The 17,180-nt window shown below is 54.7% G+C and overlaps 1 protein-coding gene across 24 annotated transcripts in view; it reads right to left on the reverse strand.

Moving 5' to 3' along the window:
* The window catches only part of DTNB (dystrobrevin beta), a 150,454-nt gene that overhangs the window by 85,813 nt on the left and 47,461 nt on the right, over nucleotides 1-17,180 (reverse strand). For 18 of the 24 annotated variants that reach the window (XR_015282618.1, XR_015282615.1, XR_015282614.1 and 15 more), the window contains 2 exons: nucleotides 13,612-13,689; nucleotides 3,123-3,206 (listed from right to left, as the gene is read on the reverse strand). Coding sequence is in view for 19 of the 24 variants with exons in the window: in XM_086875320.1 (XP_086731446.1) it covers nucleotides 3,123-3,206; nucleotides 13,612-13,689 (162 nt within the window). In the remaining 5 variants the exon portion in view is untranslated. The remainder of the gene's footprint in view (nucleotides 1-3,122; nucleotides 3,207-13,611; nucleotides 13,690-17,180) is intronic. The other 6 variants (XM_086875325.1, XM_086875324.1, XM_086875323.1 and 3 more) reach the window with 1 other exon arrangement.

Below are 17,180 nucleotides of genomic sequence, written 5' to 3' on the forward strand. Positions count from 1 at the left end.
CCAGGCCAGGCTGGGCACTGGGACAGTGGGAGGTGTCCCTGCCATGGCAGGGGTGACACTGGAGGGGCTCTGGGGTCCCTCCCAACCCAAACCCCTGTGGGATTCTCTGAGAAGACAGGACAGGACAGGACAGGACAGGACAGGACAGGACAGGACAGGACAGACTGTTCCAGGGACAGGACAGGACAGACTGTTCCAGGGACAGGACAGGACAGACTGTTCCAGGGACAGGACAGGACAGGACAGGACAGGACAAGACAGACTGTTCCAGGGACAGGACAGGACAGGACGGGACAGGACAGGACAGGACGGGACAGGACAGGACAGACTGTTCCAGGGACAGGACAGGACAGGACAGGACAGGACAGGACAGGACAGACTGTTCCAGGGACAGGAAGGGACAGGACAGGACAGGACAGGACAGGACAGACTGTTCCAGGGACAGAGGCCATCAGCACCATCAGGGATCCCCCAGCCCACACAGACGCTCTGTGTGAGATTTTGGAGATTGTGAAGACCCCGAGAAGTGACAGAGGATGTCCCCACAGATGTCCCCACAGATGTCCCCAGCCTCTCCCCTTGGGGGACACTGCCGTGCCTGGTGACAGGAGGACTGAAGGATTCCCTCCCTCTGGAAGTGCCAGGAACCGCTCTTGCTCCAGCAACAGCACCAAGAGACTTCGTTAAAGGAAAGGCCTGAAGCTTCTGGAAGCTTCTCTGGTGTCAGCTCTGAGCTCTGCCGTGTCCCAGGAACACCCGGAGGGGTCACCCGGAGCTCCAGGTGACAGTCACCCGGAGGATCAGTCACAGGATGGACACCACGGCCCCGGGGCCTTTCCCAAGGCAGGCACTGCGGGATCCTGGGACAGCCAGAGCAGCTCACCCTGCCCCACGCTCCCAGGAGAAACTGCTGAGTATCTGCTGAGTATCTGCTGAGTATCTGCTGAGTGTCTGCTGTGTAACTGCTGAGTATCTGCTGAGTATCTGCTGAGTATCTGCTGAGTAACTGCTGAGTATCTGCTGAGTAACTGCTGAGTATCTGCTGAGTATCTGCTGAGTATCTGCTGAGTATCTGCTGAGTATCTGCTGTGTAACTGCTGAGTATCTGCTGAGTATCTGCTGAGTATCTGCTGTGTAACTGCTGAGTATCTGCTGAGTATCTGCTGAGTATCTGCTGAGTAACTGCTGAGTATCTGCTGAGTAACTGCTGAGTATCTGCTGAGTATCTGCTGAGTGTCTGCTGAGTATGTGCTGTGTATGTGCTGTGTATGTGCTGTGTATCCGCTGTGTATCTGCTGTGTATCCTCTGTATCCGCTGTGTATCCTCTGTGTATCCGCTGTGTATCTGCAGAGTATCCGCTGTGTATCTGCTGTGTATCCTCTGTATCCGCTGTGTATGTGCTGTGTATCCTCTGTGTATCCACTGTGTATCCGCTGTGTATCCGCTGTGTATCCGCTGTGTATCCACTGTGTATGTGCTGTGTATCCGCTGTGTATCTGTGGTGTATCTGCTGTGTATCTGCAGAGTATCTGCGGTGTATCTGCTGTGTATCTGCAGAGTATCCTCTGTGTATCTGCTGTGTATCTGCAGAGTATCCTCTGTGTATCCGCTGTGTATCTGCAGAGTATCCGCTGTGTATCCACTGTGTATCCGCTGTGTATCTGTGGTGTATCCGCTGTGTATCCACGGTGTATCCGCTGTGTATCCACTGTGTATCCTCTGTGTATCCACTGTGTATCTGCAGAGTATCCTCTGTGTATCCTCTGTGTATCCACTGTGTATCCTCTGTGTATCCGCTGTGTATCCTCTGTGTATCCACTGTGTATCCTCTGTGTATCCACTGTGTATCCTCTGTGTATCCGCTGTGTATCCTCTGTGTATCCGCTGTGTATCTGCTGTGTATCCGCTGTGTATGTGCAGAGATTGCAGTAATGAAGGCGAGTGTGCCATTCCTGGGGGTTCAGGGTCTTGCTGAAGATGTTTTGGGCTCAGAGGGGCTGCAGGGGAGAGCGATTCAGCGCCCCAGGACCTGCCCTTCCTCCTCGGAGCAGCCAGCCCGGATCTCTGCTGGGACAGGGCTCCCCAAATCCTGTCTGGAGGGTGGAGGCACGGCCAGGGGGCAACAGCCGGAGCACGGCTGTGTCCATGGGACAGGAGAGCTGCTCCAGGGGAACCTCCCCTGCACAGACACAGCCCCAAACCATAAATGTGCAGAAGGAACAAGGCCAGGCAGGAGGAAGGGATTGTTCACAGTGTGCAGAAATGAGCCCAGGCAGAAGGAAGGGATTGTTCACAGTGTGCAGAAGGAACAAGGACAGGCAGGAGGAAGGGATTGTTCACAGTGTGCAGAAATGAGCCCAGGCAGAAGGAAGGGATTGTTCACAGTGTGCAGAAATGAGCCCAGGCAGGAGGAAGGGATTGTTCACAGTGTGCAGGAATGAGCCCAGGCAGAAGGAAGGGATTGTTCACAGTGTGCAGAAATGAGCCCAGGCAGAAGGAAGGGATTGTTCACAGTGTGCAGGAATGAGCCCAGGCAGAAGGAAGGGATTGTTCACAGTGTGCAGAAATGAGCCCAGGCAGAAGGAAGGGATTGTTCACAGTGTGCAGAAATGAGCCCAGGCAGAAGGAAGGGATTGTTCACAGTGTGCAGAAGGAGCCCAGGCAGAAGGAAGGGATTGTTCACAGTGTGCAGAAGGAGCCCAGGCAGAAGGAAGGGATTGCTCACAGTGTGCAGAAGGAGAGAGCCCAGGCAGAAGGAAGGGATTGTTCACAGTGTGCAGAAGGAGAGAGCCCAGGCAGGAGGAAGGGATTGTTCACAGTGTGCAGAAGGAGCCCAGGCAGAAGGAAGGGATTGTTCACAGTGTGGATGGTGCTCTGGGGAAGGGCAGAGCCACAGGGGCTGCACAGATCAGGGCAGGGCCAGCCTGGGGCTGCCCTTGGGCTGGGGAAGGAAAGAGAAGAGCAGGGACCGGTTACAGGACAGGGCTGGGAAAGAAATTCCGGGGGAAATCGTTCCCTAGAGGTGGAAGATGAGATTCCAGCACGGAGAGAGAAGGAAGGAAGGAAGGTGAGGGATTGAGCAGGGCTGTGTGAGGACAGCCCTGGGGAGATGGGCACTGACCGTGCCCCGCTGCGCAGGCGGCTGACGAGGGTGGCAATCAGGGCGTGCTCCTCTCGGGAGGGCTCGGGGCTGCTGTGCTGGCACCTGGGGCAGGGAGAGCAAACACAGACACCTGAGCCACAGTGACTGTACAAACTGTACAAACTGAGCCACAGAAACTGTACAAACTGAGCCACAGAAACTGTACAGACTGCACAAACTGAGCCACAGAAACTGCACAAACTGTACAAACTGTACAAACTGAGCCACAGAAACTGCACAAACTGTACAAACTGTACAAACTGAGCCACAGAAACTGTACAAACTGTACAAACTGTACAAACTGAGTCACAGAAACTGTACAAACTGAGCCACAAAAACTGCACAAACTGTACAAACTGTACAAACTGAGCCACAGAAACTGTACAAACTGTACAAACTGAGCCACAGAAACTGCACAAACTGTACAAACTGTACAAACTGAGCCACAGAAACTGCACAAACTGCACAAACTGTACAAACTGAGCCACAGAAACTGCACAAACTGTACAAACTGAGCCAGATAAATTACATAAATTACACAAACTACACAAACCATACAAACTGAGCAACATAAACTACACAAACTGAGCCACATAGACTGCACAATCTACACAAACTGTACAAACTGAGCCACATCAACTACACCATACAAACTATGCAATACAAACTACACAAACAACTGAGCAACAAAAACTACACAAACTATACAAAGTACACAAACTGAGCCACATAAACTACACAACATAAATTACACAAACTACACAAACCATACAAACTGAGCCACATAAACAACACAAACTACAGAACATAAACTACACAAACAACTGAGCAACAAAAACTACACAAACTATACAAACAACACAATACAAACTACACAAACAACACAAACAACACAAACTACACAACACAAACAATACAAACCACAACCTATACAACACAAACTACACAAACTGAGTGACAAAAACAACACAAACAACACAAACTACACAACACAAGCAAAAGCAGCACCAGGGACACAGAACAGAGCCCCAGGGCCAGGGGGTCCCAGGGACAAACCCAGGGAGGGGACAGTGGGGACAGCCCCGGCGCAGCTCCCAGGGGGGTTTGGGGTCTGGGGAAGGGCTGCAGGAGGCACTCAGTGCCCTGGGCTGGGGACAAGGTGGGCTCAATGATCCTGGAGAGCTTTTCCAGCCTCAGGGATTCTGGGATTCCATATATAAATAAATATAAATATTCATAATAATAATAAATATAAATATTCGGTGAGTGCAGCCTCCCAGAACTCCCAGCAGCATCTTTAGGGAAGAGACTCCTGGGCACAGCTGGGCACTGGAGACTCCCACAGCATTCCCTGCTCTCACAATCCCAGAATCCACAAGCAGGAAGGCTGGAAAAGCCCCCAGCCCACGGATCCCACCTGTCCCCATCCCCACCTTGTCCCAGCCCAGGACACCGAGTGCCACCTCCAGGGAAGGGGACTCCGTTGGATGGATGCTTTGGTTTGGTTTGAGGACTCATAAAAATAAAACTGCTGCACTTTGGAGTATTCCTACGAACAGAGATTGACTGCAGGAAATATTTGTGAGAACTAATCCGGAACCAGAAGCAGATCAGTAATAAATGACTGTGTTTCTGTGTTATCCTGGTGACAGCTCTCTGCAGCAGGATCCCAGGGAACGGAACAAAACCCCAGGAAAATGCAGCAAAATGTTCTTTTCTTAGCCCAGACACTGCACAACCCTTCCCTTCCCCAAAGGGACACAGCCAGGGCAGAGGGAAACCCTGAGCAGGTGGGATCACAGCTGGGCAGGGGGCACTGGGGCACCATTCCATGTGCCATTCCTGCCTGGAATTCCATCCCTCCCTCCCTCCCTCCATCCCCTGCACTCAATCCTGCACAACAGGACATTTAATTGGAGGCAAACAGAATCCCCCTTCTCACACACACACTCTGCTGATGTGCAGGGACACGTCGGGGACACAGCTTGGAAAAAAACCAGATTAAAAAAGGGAATTATCCACGTGGAGCCCCCCGGGCAAGGAGCAGCCTGTGGAATGAGGGGTTTGAACATTCCCCACCACGCCTGAAAAGCTCATTTGAGGTGTGTTTGTAGCTGTGGCACGGCAGATTCCAGGCTTTTCCCAGCTCCCTGCGAGGGCTCATTAAAAGCCCATCAGAAATGAGCAATTAGCAGCATTCCTGGGCTCGGGAGGGAAGGCAGAGCCCGCTCAATCAACGGGAGTGAGGCTGTCCCAGCCCGGAGCCCCTTCCCCATTTCTGCTTCTCCGTGCCCGGGGGTACCAGACCCCTCCAGAGCTGCCCCCAAAATACCGGGAATGATGGAATGGGCCAGGAGGATCTTCAGAACCAGCCCCTTCCCCTGTCCCACCCAGGGACACCTCCCACTGTCCCAGGGTCCAGCCTGGCCTTGGGCACTGCCAGGGATCCAGGGGCAGCCCCAGCTGCTCTGGGCACCCTGTGCCAGGGCCTGCCCACCCTGCCAGGGAACAATTCCTGCCCCAAATCCCATCCAGCCCTGCCCTCTGGCACTGGCAGCCATTCCCTGGCTCCTGTCCCTACAGCTCTTGTCCCCAGTCCCTCTCCAGCTCTCCTGGAGCCCCTTTGGGCCCTGCAAGGGGCTCTGAGCTCTCCCTGGATCCTTCTCCAGGTGAGCACCCCCAGCTCTGCCAGCCTGGCTCCGGAGCCTGAGATGGTTCCCAGGAGAAGTCCCCACCTCCTCCCCACTGCTGGAGCTGAATTCTGCATTAAAGCCTGGTTTTGAGGGATAATTTCCATATCTCAGCAGCCACTGAACACAAAGCCAGGGATCCAGCAGAGGGATCCAAGGGAGAGCAGGGAACCCACGGTGCCCTGGGGGGAGAGGGAGGAGAGAATCGGGGTCACAGAGCCTGCCCAGGGCCCTGGGACTCTCCTGGCTCTGCTGCTCAGCCTGGGCTGGAACAGGAACACACACACCTGGAACAGGCACTGGGACCTTCCCTGGGGCTGGAACAGGAACACACACACCTGGAACAGGCACTGGGACCTTCCCTGGGGCTGGAACAGGAACACACACACCTGGAACAGGCACTGGGACCTTCCCTGGGGCTGGAACAGGAGCACACACACCTGGAACAGGCACTGGGACCTTCCCTGGGGCTGGAACAGGAGCACACACACCTGGAACAGGCACTGGGACCTTCCCTGGGGCTGGAACAGGAACACACACACCTGGAACAGGCACTGGGACCTTCCCTGGCTCTGCCCCAAAGCTCAGCCCCAGACTGGGCTCTGCTGCTCCACAGCAGCTCAATAAATTACAGATATTTAAATGGTGCTTTTGGTGCCTTAAATCCATTCCTGTTCTGCAAATCTACCAGGAAAGCCAAGCCAGAGAGACAATTTAATTTAAATCCTGTCATTTCCACCAAGAAATCCCTGGAAATGTCTCTTCTGCTGGCTCACACCTTGGGAGATCCTCACAGGACTCACGGTGCTGCTCTGGCTCCCGGGAAGGGAAGAGCTTTGGGAAGGGAAGAGCTTTGGGAAGGGAGAAGCTTTGGGAAGGGAAGAGCTTTGGGAAGGGAGAAGCTTTGGGAAGGGAAGAGCTTTGGGAAGAGCTTTGGGAAGGGAAGAGCTTTGGGAAGGGAGCAGCTTTGGGAGGAGCTTTGGGAAGGGAAGAGCTTTGGGAAGGGAGAAGCTTTGGGAAGGGAGAAGCTTTGGGAAGGGAGAAGCTCTGGGAAGGGAGAAGCTTTGGGAAGGGAGAAGCTTTGGGAAGGGAGAAGCTCTGGGAAGGGAAGAGCTTTGGGAAGAGCTGCCAGGATGGAGCCCAGAGGGGTCCCTGGTGCTGCCCTGCTGCTTTCCTGTGGGATTTCAGGAGAAGCAGAGGCCACAGAGGACAGACACCCCTGGCATGAGACCAGGACAGGAATTACCGGGTCACTGGGAGTCATTGGGAGTCATTGGGAGTCATTTGGAGTCACTGGGAGTCACTGGGAGTCACTGGGAGTCATTGGGAGTCATTGGGAGTCATTGGGAGTCATTGGGAGTCACTGGGAGTCATTGGGAGTCACTGGGAGTCACTGGGAGTCATTGGGAGTCACTGGGAGTCACTGGGAGTCACTGGGAGTCACTGGGAGTCATTGGGAGTCTTTGGGAGTCTTTGGGAGTCTTTGGGAGTCATTTCAGAACCAGGGCTGTGGCAGCAGCTGGCCTGAGGGCTGGGTCCCAGGGAAGCAGCACATCCCTTGGGATCACAGTGGATCCCAGGGCAGCAGCACATCCTTTGGGATCACAGCAGCACATCCCTTGGGATCACAGCAGCACATCCCTTGGGATCACAGCAGCACATCCCTTGGGATCTCACAGGGTCCCAGAGCCACCGAGGCTGGGAGAGCCCCCCGAGGTCACCGAGTGCCACCTTTGATCCCCTCGGGGCCCTGGGCAGGGACAAGGGGGGGATCAGGCACAGCTGGGACCCCACAGTCCTGGAGGGATTTTCCAGCCTCAGGGATCCCGGGATCCTGGGAACGAGGGAGATCAGCCCGGGGACAGCAGCTGGGAAAACGGGAGAGGGAGAGGGAGAGGGAGAGGAAAAAGGGAAAGGGAAAAGGGAAAAGGGAAAAGGGAAAGGGAAAAGGGAAAAGGGAAAAGGGAAAAGGGAAAAGGGAAAAGGGAAAAGGGAAAGGGAAAGGGAAAGGGAAAAGGGAAAGGGAAAGGGAAAGGGAAAGGGAAAGGGAAAGGGAAAGGGAAAGGGAAAGGGAAAAGGGAAAAGGGAAAAGGGAAAAGGGAAAGGGAAAAGGGAAAAGGGAAAGGGAAAGGGAAAGGGAAAGGGAAAGGGAAAGGGAAAGGGAAAGGGAAAGGGAAAGGGGGAGCCACAGGAGAGGGGCAGGAGCTGGGCAGGGGCAGAGAGAGCAGGGAGGGTCAAGGGTGTCCCCAGAGCACCCTCGGGATGAGCAGTGACTGTCCCCACACAGTGACCCTGTCCCCATCACAGTGACTGTCCCCACACAGTGACCCTGTCCCCTCACAGTGACCCTGTCCCCACACAGTGACTGTCCCCACACAGTGACTGTCCCCACACAGTGACTGTCCCCTCACAGTGACCCTGTCCCCACACAGTGACCCTGTCCCCACACAGTGACCCTGTCCCCATCACAGTGACTGTCCCCTCACAGTGACCCTGTCCCCACACAGTGACCCTGTCCCCACACAGTGACCCTGTCCCCTCACAGTGACTGTCCCCAACACAGTGACCCTGTCCCCACACAGTGACCCTGTCCCCATCACAGTGACCCTGTCCCCACACAGTGACTGTCCCCTCACAGTGACCCTGTCCCCACACAGTGACTGTCCCCACACAGTGACTGTCCCCATCACAGTGACTGTCCCCACACAGTGACTGTCCCCATCACAGTGACTGTCCCCACAGAGTGACCCTGTCCCCACACAGTGACCCTGTCCCCACACAGTGACTGTCCCCACACAGTGACCCTGTCCCCAACACAGTGACTGTCCCCTCACAGTGACCCTGTCCCCAGCACAGTGACTGTCCCCACACAGTGACCCTGTCCCCATCACAGTGACCCTGTCCCCACACAGTGACCCTGTCCCCACACAGTGACCCTGTCCCCAACACAGTGACTGTCCCCTCACAGTGACCCTGTCCCCACACAGTGACCCTGTCCCCATCACAGTGACTGTCCCCACACAGTGACTGTCCCCATCACAGTGACTGTCCCCACAGAGTGACCCTGTCCCCACACAGTGACCCTGTCCCCACACAGTGACTGTCCCCTCACAGTGACCCTGTCCCCAGCACAGTGACTGTCCCCACACAGTGACTGTCCCCATCACAGTGACTGTCCCCACACAGTGACCCTGTCCCCACACAGTGACCCTGTCCCCAACACAGTGACTGTCCCCACACAGTGACCCTGTCCCCAGCACAGTGACCCTGTCCCCATCACAGTGACCCTGTCCCCACACAGTGACTGTCCCCACACAGTGACTGTCCCCATCACAGTGACCCTGTCCCCACACAGTGACCCTGTCCCCTCACAGTGACTGTCCCCACAGAGTGACCCTGTCCCCACACAGTGACCCTGTCCCCTCACAGTGACTGTCCCCACAGAGTGACCCTGTCCCCACACAGTGACCCTGTCCCCACACAGTGACTGTCCCCACACAGTGACCCTGTCCCCACACAGTGACTGTCCCCACACAGTGACCCTGTCCCCACACAGTGACTGTCCCCATCACAGTGACCCTGTCCTCAGCACAGTGACCCTGTCCCCACACAGTGACCCTGTCCCCTCACAGTGACCCTGTCCCCAGCACAGTGACCCTGTCCCCTCACAGTGACCCTGTCCCCTCACAGTGACCCTGTCCCCAGCACAGTGACCCTGTCCCCACACAGTGACCCTGTCCCCAGTGACCTGCCCGTGGCTCTGGCTCTGTCCCCAGCCCCAGGGCTGTCCCCAGCACAGTGACCCTGTCCCCAGTGACCTGCCCGTGGCTCTGGCTCTGTCCCCAGCCCCAGGGCTGTCCCCAGCACAGTCTGAGCTCAGCCTCATCCCCACCCCAGCGTTTCTGCTCTTTCTCCCCACATTTCCCCTGATCCCCTGTTGGAGGTACTGGGACGCTCCCCTGCCACCCTCCCCTGTCCTGGCCTGTCCCTCTGTCACCTGGGACCTCTCCTGTCTCCACAAAGAGGGATTTGTGTCCCTTTTCTGACAATAAAGCCCGTTTTGCTGTTAGGAAGGGCTGTCCTGGCCCCTGTGGGGTGCAGGATGGCTGATGGCACAAAGCTGCCTACACCCCTGCACCCAAACCCTCTGCCCCAAAACCCCGGAGCTGAAAGGATGGCTAAACAGGACCTGGGATCTCCAGGGGTCCCAGAGGCTGAGGAAGCTGAGTAAAAGGGATTTTCCCCACCTGTGTCCATGGAAAAAGGCAGTGCCAGGAGTGCAGCCCCCTCAGGGGAGGTCAGTGTGGACGAGGGAAGGCAGGGAAGGCACACTGGAACCTGCCACAAGCACAACTGAGCTGCCAAGCAAACCAAAACCACTCTGGGGGACACAAATCAACCCAAGGGACAGCCTCAGTGGCACTGAGAGGGGGGAGCCAGGTTCTGGGGGTGCTGCTCCAAAGGCCTGCAGACCCCCAGGGCTGCAGGACAAAGCAGATAAAGAGCAGCAGAGCATCAGGGAGTGCAAATAACCCCAGGCAGGGTGAGTGGCAGGGGAATCTCTGCAGGCAGGGGGCTGTGGAGAGGTGTCCAGGCAGGTGCCATCACATCCCCCCATCTGGGGCTGCAGCCCCCAGGCACGGCCTGAGCTCTCCAGGCTCCTGGGAAAGCAGGGAAAGGAATGCAGCCTTTGTTGTGCCACAGGCAGCCCCTGGGGACAGCTTTTGTGGCTTGGGGCTGAGCAGGAGCTGTGGGTGCAGACCCTGCCCCGGCCAGGGAGGGGAGGGGGCCCTGCAGGGCTGGCCCAGAGGGGACACGGGGGTCCCTGTGCTCTGTCACCCTGGCAGGGCCCTGTCCTGGAGCAGGGACATGGCTGGGATGGGATCGATCCCACACATTCATGGGGCCCACAGAGAGCACAGAGCTCCCTGGGAGCACCGTGGGATGGTCCATGGGGTCACAGACTGGGCTGGGAGGGACCCCAGAGCCCCTCCAGTGCCACCCCTGCCATGGCAGGGACACCTCCCACTGTCCCAGTGCCCAGCCTGGCCTTGGGCACTGCCAGGGATCCAGGGGCAGCCCCAGCTGCTCTGGGCACCCTGTGCCAGGGCCTGCCCACCCTGCCAGGGAACAATTCCTGCCCCAAATCCCATCCAGCCCTGCCCTCTGCCACTGGCAGCCATTCCCTGGCTCCTGGCCCTCCAGCCCTTGTCCCCAGTCCCTCCCCAGCTCTCCTGGAGCCCCTTTGGGCCCTGCAAGGGGCTCTGAGCTCTCCTGGATCCCTCTCCAGGGACCCTCCTCCACTTCCCAGCAGATTGCAGGAGCAGTTCTCCGTCCCAAGGAATTCCCAAGGTGCCCTTTTACTCCTAATTCCAAAACTCCCTTCAAACAAACTGATGCACATTTGCTCCACATTTTGGGGAAATCCTCCTGGATTTCCTGGTGTCCTGCTGGGAGCTGGAGGAGCTCTGATGGAGCCACAGACAGTTCAGGATGCCCTCGGGATGGGAAGGCTTTCGGCAGGACGTGAGCTCCGGCTCCCAGTGTGAACCAGAGAGATCCAGGAGGTTTCTGGGAGTCTCTGCTGAGCTTTTCTGATGCCCTGTCAGTGTTTCTCAGGGCTGAGGGGGCTCAGGGATGGCTGCAGCTCGCTCCTCCAGGTGAGCATCCCTCTCTGTGCGTGTGGCTCCATCGCTCACGGAGCAGCAGCTGCATCCCAGCCGTGCACCCAAGCTCCCTTTCCAGCAGAATCCAGGGCAAGTGGCTGCTGGGAGCAGCTCCAGACACAGAAATGCAGCTCCCAGCCCCCTCCAGCTGCAATTGCAGGTGCCAGGATGTGCCAAACCCTTTCATTTCAGTCAGTGCTGAGCCCCTGCAGCAGGGGCAGGAGGAGCTGCAGTAAATCCTGGGGCCAGCTCCGTGCTCAGGCCGGGCTGTGGGACACGGGGACACACGGCAAGGAGTGTGTCCCCTCCCTCAGCTCTGTCCTGCCCCGGGCTGCAAGGGAGGGGGATGCCGGGGACAGAGCCAGTGCAGTGATGGATGATCCCAAACCCGGGAAATTCCACCCCAAAAAGCGGGTGGGGATGTGCTGAGACACCCCTGGAGCCTCCTGCAGGCTGGGCAGGAGTCAGGGACTGCAATTCCCTGGCACTGCCGGCTCCCCAGGGCTGCTCCCACCCGCCTGGGGGACATGGAGGGCCAGAGGGAGTCCCTGAGCCTGGGAATGGCACAGCCAGGGATCCAGGGCACCCTCAGCAGCCAGAATCCCTGAATCCCAGAATCCCTGAATCCCTGAATCCCATAGTCCCTGAATCCCTGATTCCCTGAATCCCTGAATCCCAGGATCCCTGAGTCCCTGAATCCCTGAATACATGAATCCCTGAATCCCAGAATACATGAATCCCTGATTCCCTGAATCCCTGAATACATGAATCCCTGAATCCCAGAATCCCTGAATACCAGAATCCCTGAATCCCAGGATCCCTGAGTCCCTGAATCCCTGAATACATGAATCCCAGAATCCCTGAATCCCAGGATCCCTGAGTCCCTGAATCCCTGAATACATGAATCCCTGAATCCCTGAATACATGAATCCCTGATTCCCTGAATCCCTGAGTCCCTGAATCCCAGGATCCCTGAATCCCAGGATCCCTGAGTCCCTGAATCCCTGAATACATGAATCCCTGAATCCATGAATCCCTGATTCCCTGAATCCCTAAATCCCAGAATCCCAGAATCCCAGAATCCCAGAATCCCTGAATCCCTGAAGCCCTGAATCCCAGGATCCCTGAATCCCAGGATCCCTGAATCCCAGGATCCCTGAATCCCTGAGGCTGGAAAAGCTGGAAAATCCCTCCCAGCCCATGGAGCCCCAGCTGTGCCTGATCCCCACCTTGTCCCCAGCCCAGAGCTCTGAGTGCCACATCCAGGAATTCCCTGCACACCTCCAGGGATGAGACTGCAGCAGCTCCCTGGGCAGCCCCTGCCAAGGCCTGAGCTCCCTTTCCAGGCAGGAATTCCTGCTGGATCCCAGCACAGCCGGGCTGGCAGGGAGCTCCCAGGGCTGGCTGTTCCCACTTCCCACGGGGAAGCTCAGGCTCCGTGTCCAGGAGCACCCCAAGAGTCCCCAGGGACCCCCAGAGCCAGGGCACAAACCCCATGGAAGGATTTACAGGCAGCCTGGGGAGAATTTCAGTGCAGGATCTTTGGAGCCCCAGATGGGACTCGTTTTATCAAGGAGAGCAGAAGGAAAACCCAGGAATCTCAGTTCTGCCTGGAGCTGCTGGAAATGTGGGCTCTGAGCACCCCTGGGCACTGGAAGGGCCGGCTCAGCTCCCCATTCCCTGCAGGAATGTTTATTTACTCCTCCCCAGCTCTGCCAAGCTGCTCCCCTTGGATCTGTTCCTTAGGAGAGGAAAGTGGAATTCAGCATTCAGGGCTTTTCCTGCTCACTCACACACCTGATCCACACAAAATGCAATCCCAGCTCAGCCCCAGCCCAGGCAGGGCAGGGCCACCGTGAGAGGTGACACAGCAGGACAGCCTGGGACACAGAGCCAACCTCTCCCAGCTCGGGGAGTCAATCCCAGTTCGAGGAAAGCCAAAATCCATCCGGGCATTTCCTCCCCCACAGCCATGTGCCATCAGCTCAGTCAGCAGAAAGCACTCCTTGGAGAGAACACAGCAACTCCTGCACAGGATCCTCCCTCAGGAGAGCTGGAGCAGCAGGAATTCCATCCCTTCCCAGGAATAACCCCAGCCTGAGGCTCCCCTACCTTTTGGTTGGCGTGGGCGCTCCGGAGGAGACGTGGGTCACCATGGCCTCGTTCATGTTACTCACGGGCCTGGGGGGGCTGCAAGAGACAGACACCCTGTCAGGGGGCAGAAAAACAATGGGAACAGTCCAAAAGTGACAGGGATCCTGTCAGGGGGCAGAAAAACAATGGGAACAACCCAAAAGTGACAGACACCCTGTCAGGGGGCAGAAAAACAATGGGAACAGTCCAAAAGTGACAGACACCCTGTCAGGGGGCAGAAAAACAATGGGAACAGTCCAAAAGTGACAGACACCCTGTCAGGGGGCAGAAAAACAATGGGAACAGTCCAAAAGTGACAGACACCCTGTCAGGGGGCAGAAAAACAATGGGAACAACCAAAAACTGACAGGGATCCTGTCAGGGGGCAGAAAAACAATGGGAACAACCCAAAAGTGACAGACACCCTGTCAGGGGGCAGAAAAACAATGGGAACAACCCAAAAGTGACAGGGATCCTGTCAGGGGGCAGAAAAACAATGGGAACAACCAAAAACTGACAGACACCCTGTCAGGGGGCAGAAAAACAATGGGAACAACCCAAAAGTGACAGACACCCTGTCAGGGGGCAGAAAAACAATGGGAACAACCAAAAACTGACAGGGATCCTGTCAGGGGGCAGAAAAACAATGGGAACAACCAAAAACTGACAGACACCCTGTCAGGGGGCAGAAAAACAATGGGAACAACCCAAAAGTGACAGGGATCCTGTCAGGGGGCAGAAAAACAATGGGAACAACCAAAAACTGACAGGGATCCTGTCAGGGGGCAGAAAAACAATGGGAACAGTCCAAAAGTGACAGACACCCTGTCAGGGGGCAGAAAAACAATGGGAACAACCAAAAACTGACAGACACCCTGTCAGGGGGCAGAAAAACAATGGGAACAACCAAAAACTGACAGACACCCTGTCAGGGGGCAGAAAAACAATGGGAACAACCCAAAAGTGACAGGGATCCTGTCAGGGGGCAGAAAAACAATGGGAACAACCAAAAACTGACAGACACCCTGTCAGGGGGCAGAAAAACAATGGGAACAACCAAAAACTGACAGGGATCCTGTCAGGGGGCAGAAAAACAATGGGAACAACCAAAAACTGACAGACACCCTGTCAGGGGGCAGAAAAACAATGGGAACAACCCAAAAGTGACAGAGACCATGTCAGGGGGCAGGAAAACAATGGGAACAACCCAAAAGTGACAGGGATCCTGTCAGGGAACACAAAAACAAATGGGAACAGTCCAAAAGTGACAGAGACCATGTCAGGGAGCAGAAAAACAATGGGAACAACCAAAAACTGACAGGGATCCTGTCAGGGGGCAGAAAAACAATGGGAACAACCAAAAACTGACAGACACCCTGTCAGGGGGCAGAAAAACAATGGGAACAACCCAAAAGTGACAGACACCCTGTCAGGGGGTAGGAAAACAATGGGAACAACCCAAAAGTGACAGAGACCATGTCAGGGAGCAGAAAAACCAATGGAAACAGTCCAGCACACACAGGGATCCTGTCAGGGAACAGAAAAACAATGGGAACAACCCAAAAGTGACAGGGATCCTGTCAGGGGGCAGAAAAACAATGGGAACAGTCCAAAAGTGACAGGGATCCTGTCACGGGGCAGAAAAACAATGGGAACAACCAAAAACTGACAGGGATCCTGTCAGGGAACAGAAAAACAATGGGAACAGTCCAAAAGTGACAGGGATCCTGTCAGGGAACACAAAAACCAATGGGAACAATCCATTATTGAGAGGGATCCTGTCAGGGAACAGAAAAGGGAAAGGAAACTGCCCTGCACACACAGGGATCCTGTCAGGGAACAGGAAAACAATGGGAACAATCCATTATTGAGAGGGATCCTGTCAGGGAACAGAAAATCCAAAGGAATCTGCCCAGCACTCGGGAAAAGCCCATCCCTGTGTCCCCTGGCAGTGCCAGGAAGGAGCAGCAGCAGGAGCTGCTTCCAGGACTCCTGGGGAGGGCCTGAGCACTCCCAGCCTTTATCCCCTGATATTCCTGGTGCAGCCACAGGGATCCTGCTCCTCCTTCCTGCAGAGCCCAGCTCAGCTCTCCCCACACCTTCAGAGCCCAGGCATGCACAGACACACCAGCACAGCAGGGAACAGCCCCTGGATGTCACACACCCCGGATCTCAGAGCATCTCTGCCCTGCAGCAACTCCTGCGCCTTCTCCAGCCAGGATTTCAGGGAAAAACCACTTCCCATCCTGACTCAGGGCAGGTTTGCCCTGGAACAGTTACACTGCACGTTCCATGCTCCTCCAAACACAGCCTGCCTCCACCAAATGGATCTTCCTGTCCCATTAGGCTGGGATGTTCCTCCAGAAGAGATCCACGATTTCCCTGGACGCAGAAACAGCTCCTCAGTATTTGTGAGACAATGGATGCAATTCCCTGTTTGCTTTTATTGGACATTTCCACAGCTGCTCCTGGCCCTGAGCCCCCAGTGTCCCCGCTTCTCCAGCTCAGTCCTTCCCAGCAGGGATAAAGGCACAGGGAAAACCCCTGGAACATCTGGTTAAAGGAGTCCAAGATGAAGATCAAAGGTTTGACTGGACCTTGGAGGCCTTTTCCAGCTTTTATATTAATAATAATATAATATTATTAATATAATATTATAATATTATAAAATATCACTGATAATTAATAATTATTTAATATTATTTTAAGTAATAATTATGCACTATTATTAATATTTAATAATTATTTAATATTATTTAATATTAAATAATATTAATTTTATATTGTTGGCTTTTTGCAAATATTAAAATGAATGTTATCTGTATAAGAATGGGAAATTTTGTTGTATTAATATAGTTTTCTTTATTTCTGTTACTGATGAAACTTAGAAATAGTGGTATAATACATGTATGTTAGGTTATGGCATAGTATTAAAATAAAAACTGCTTTTGTTTGTGTAACCCAAAGACTGAGAAACAAAAAACAGCTGGAGAACTCCTGCATCTGTAAACTCTCTGATCCAGATGAAGCCAGCAGTGCCCAGAACTCGGGGGGGAGGAATTTATTGCATTTCTGCTATCAGGGAATGTAAATCTCAATGGCACCAAGAAGATTGATCTATTGGGAAGGGGGCAAGAGAAAACTGAACAGAAGAACCCCAAAGATCCTGAGAAGGATGTCTGAATATGTGTGAGAATTTATGGATATTTAGTAGGGTTCTGTTTTTAAGGGACAATCCTTTCTTAGTGCAGAGACACTTGGCCAAATTTGTATACTTTACTTTATTTTTTTCTCCTAATTGTTTTTTTATTAAACTTTTAAATTGTATAGAAATGATGTGAACCTCGTTTTTCACACAGCTGAGGCAATTCTGCAGCTGCACGTTCTGACTGTCCCAGCCCCCCCAGGCCTGGGCATCTCCTGAGGCCATTGATCCATTTTTGGGGAATATCTTCTGGAAACACCTGGGTTTGCTGGGATGAGCAGGACAGCAGGGAATGGGCAGCAGGGAATGGTCAGCAGGGAATGACCAGCAGGAGAGTGACCAG

This window comes from Cyanistes caeruleus, chromosome 2, assembly GCF_971803275.1.
Source record: "Cyanistes caeruleus chromosome 2, bCyaCae1.hap1.1, whole genome shotgun sequence".
Taxonomy (NCBI): domain Eukaryota; kingdom Metazoa; phylum Chordata; class Aves; order Passeriformes; family Paridae; genus Cyanistes; species Cyanistes caeruleus.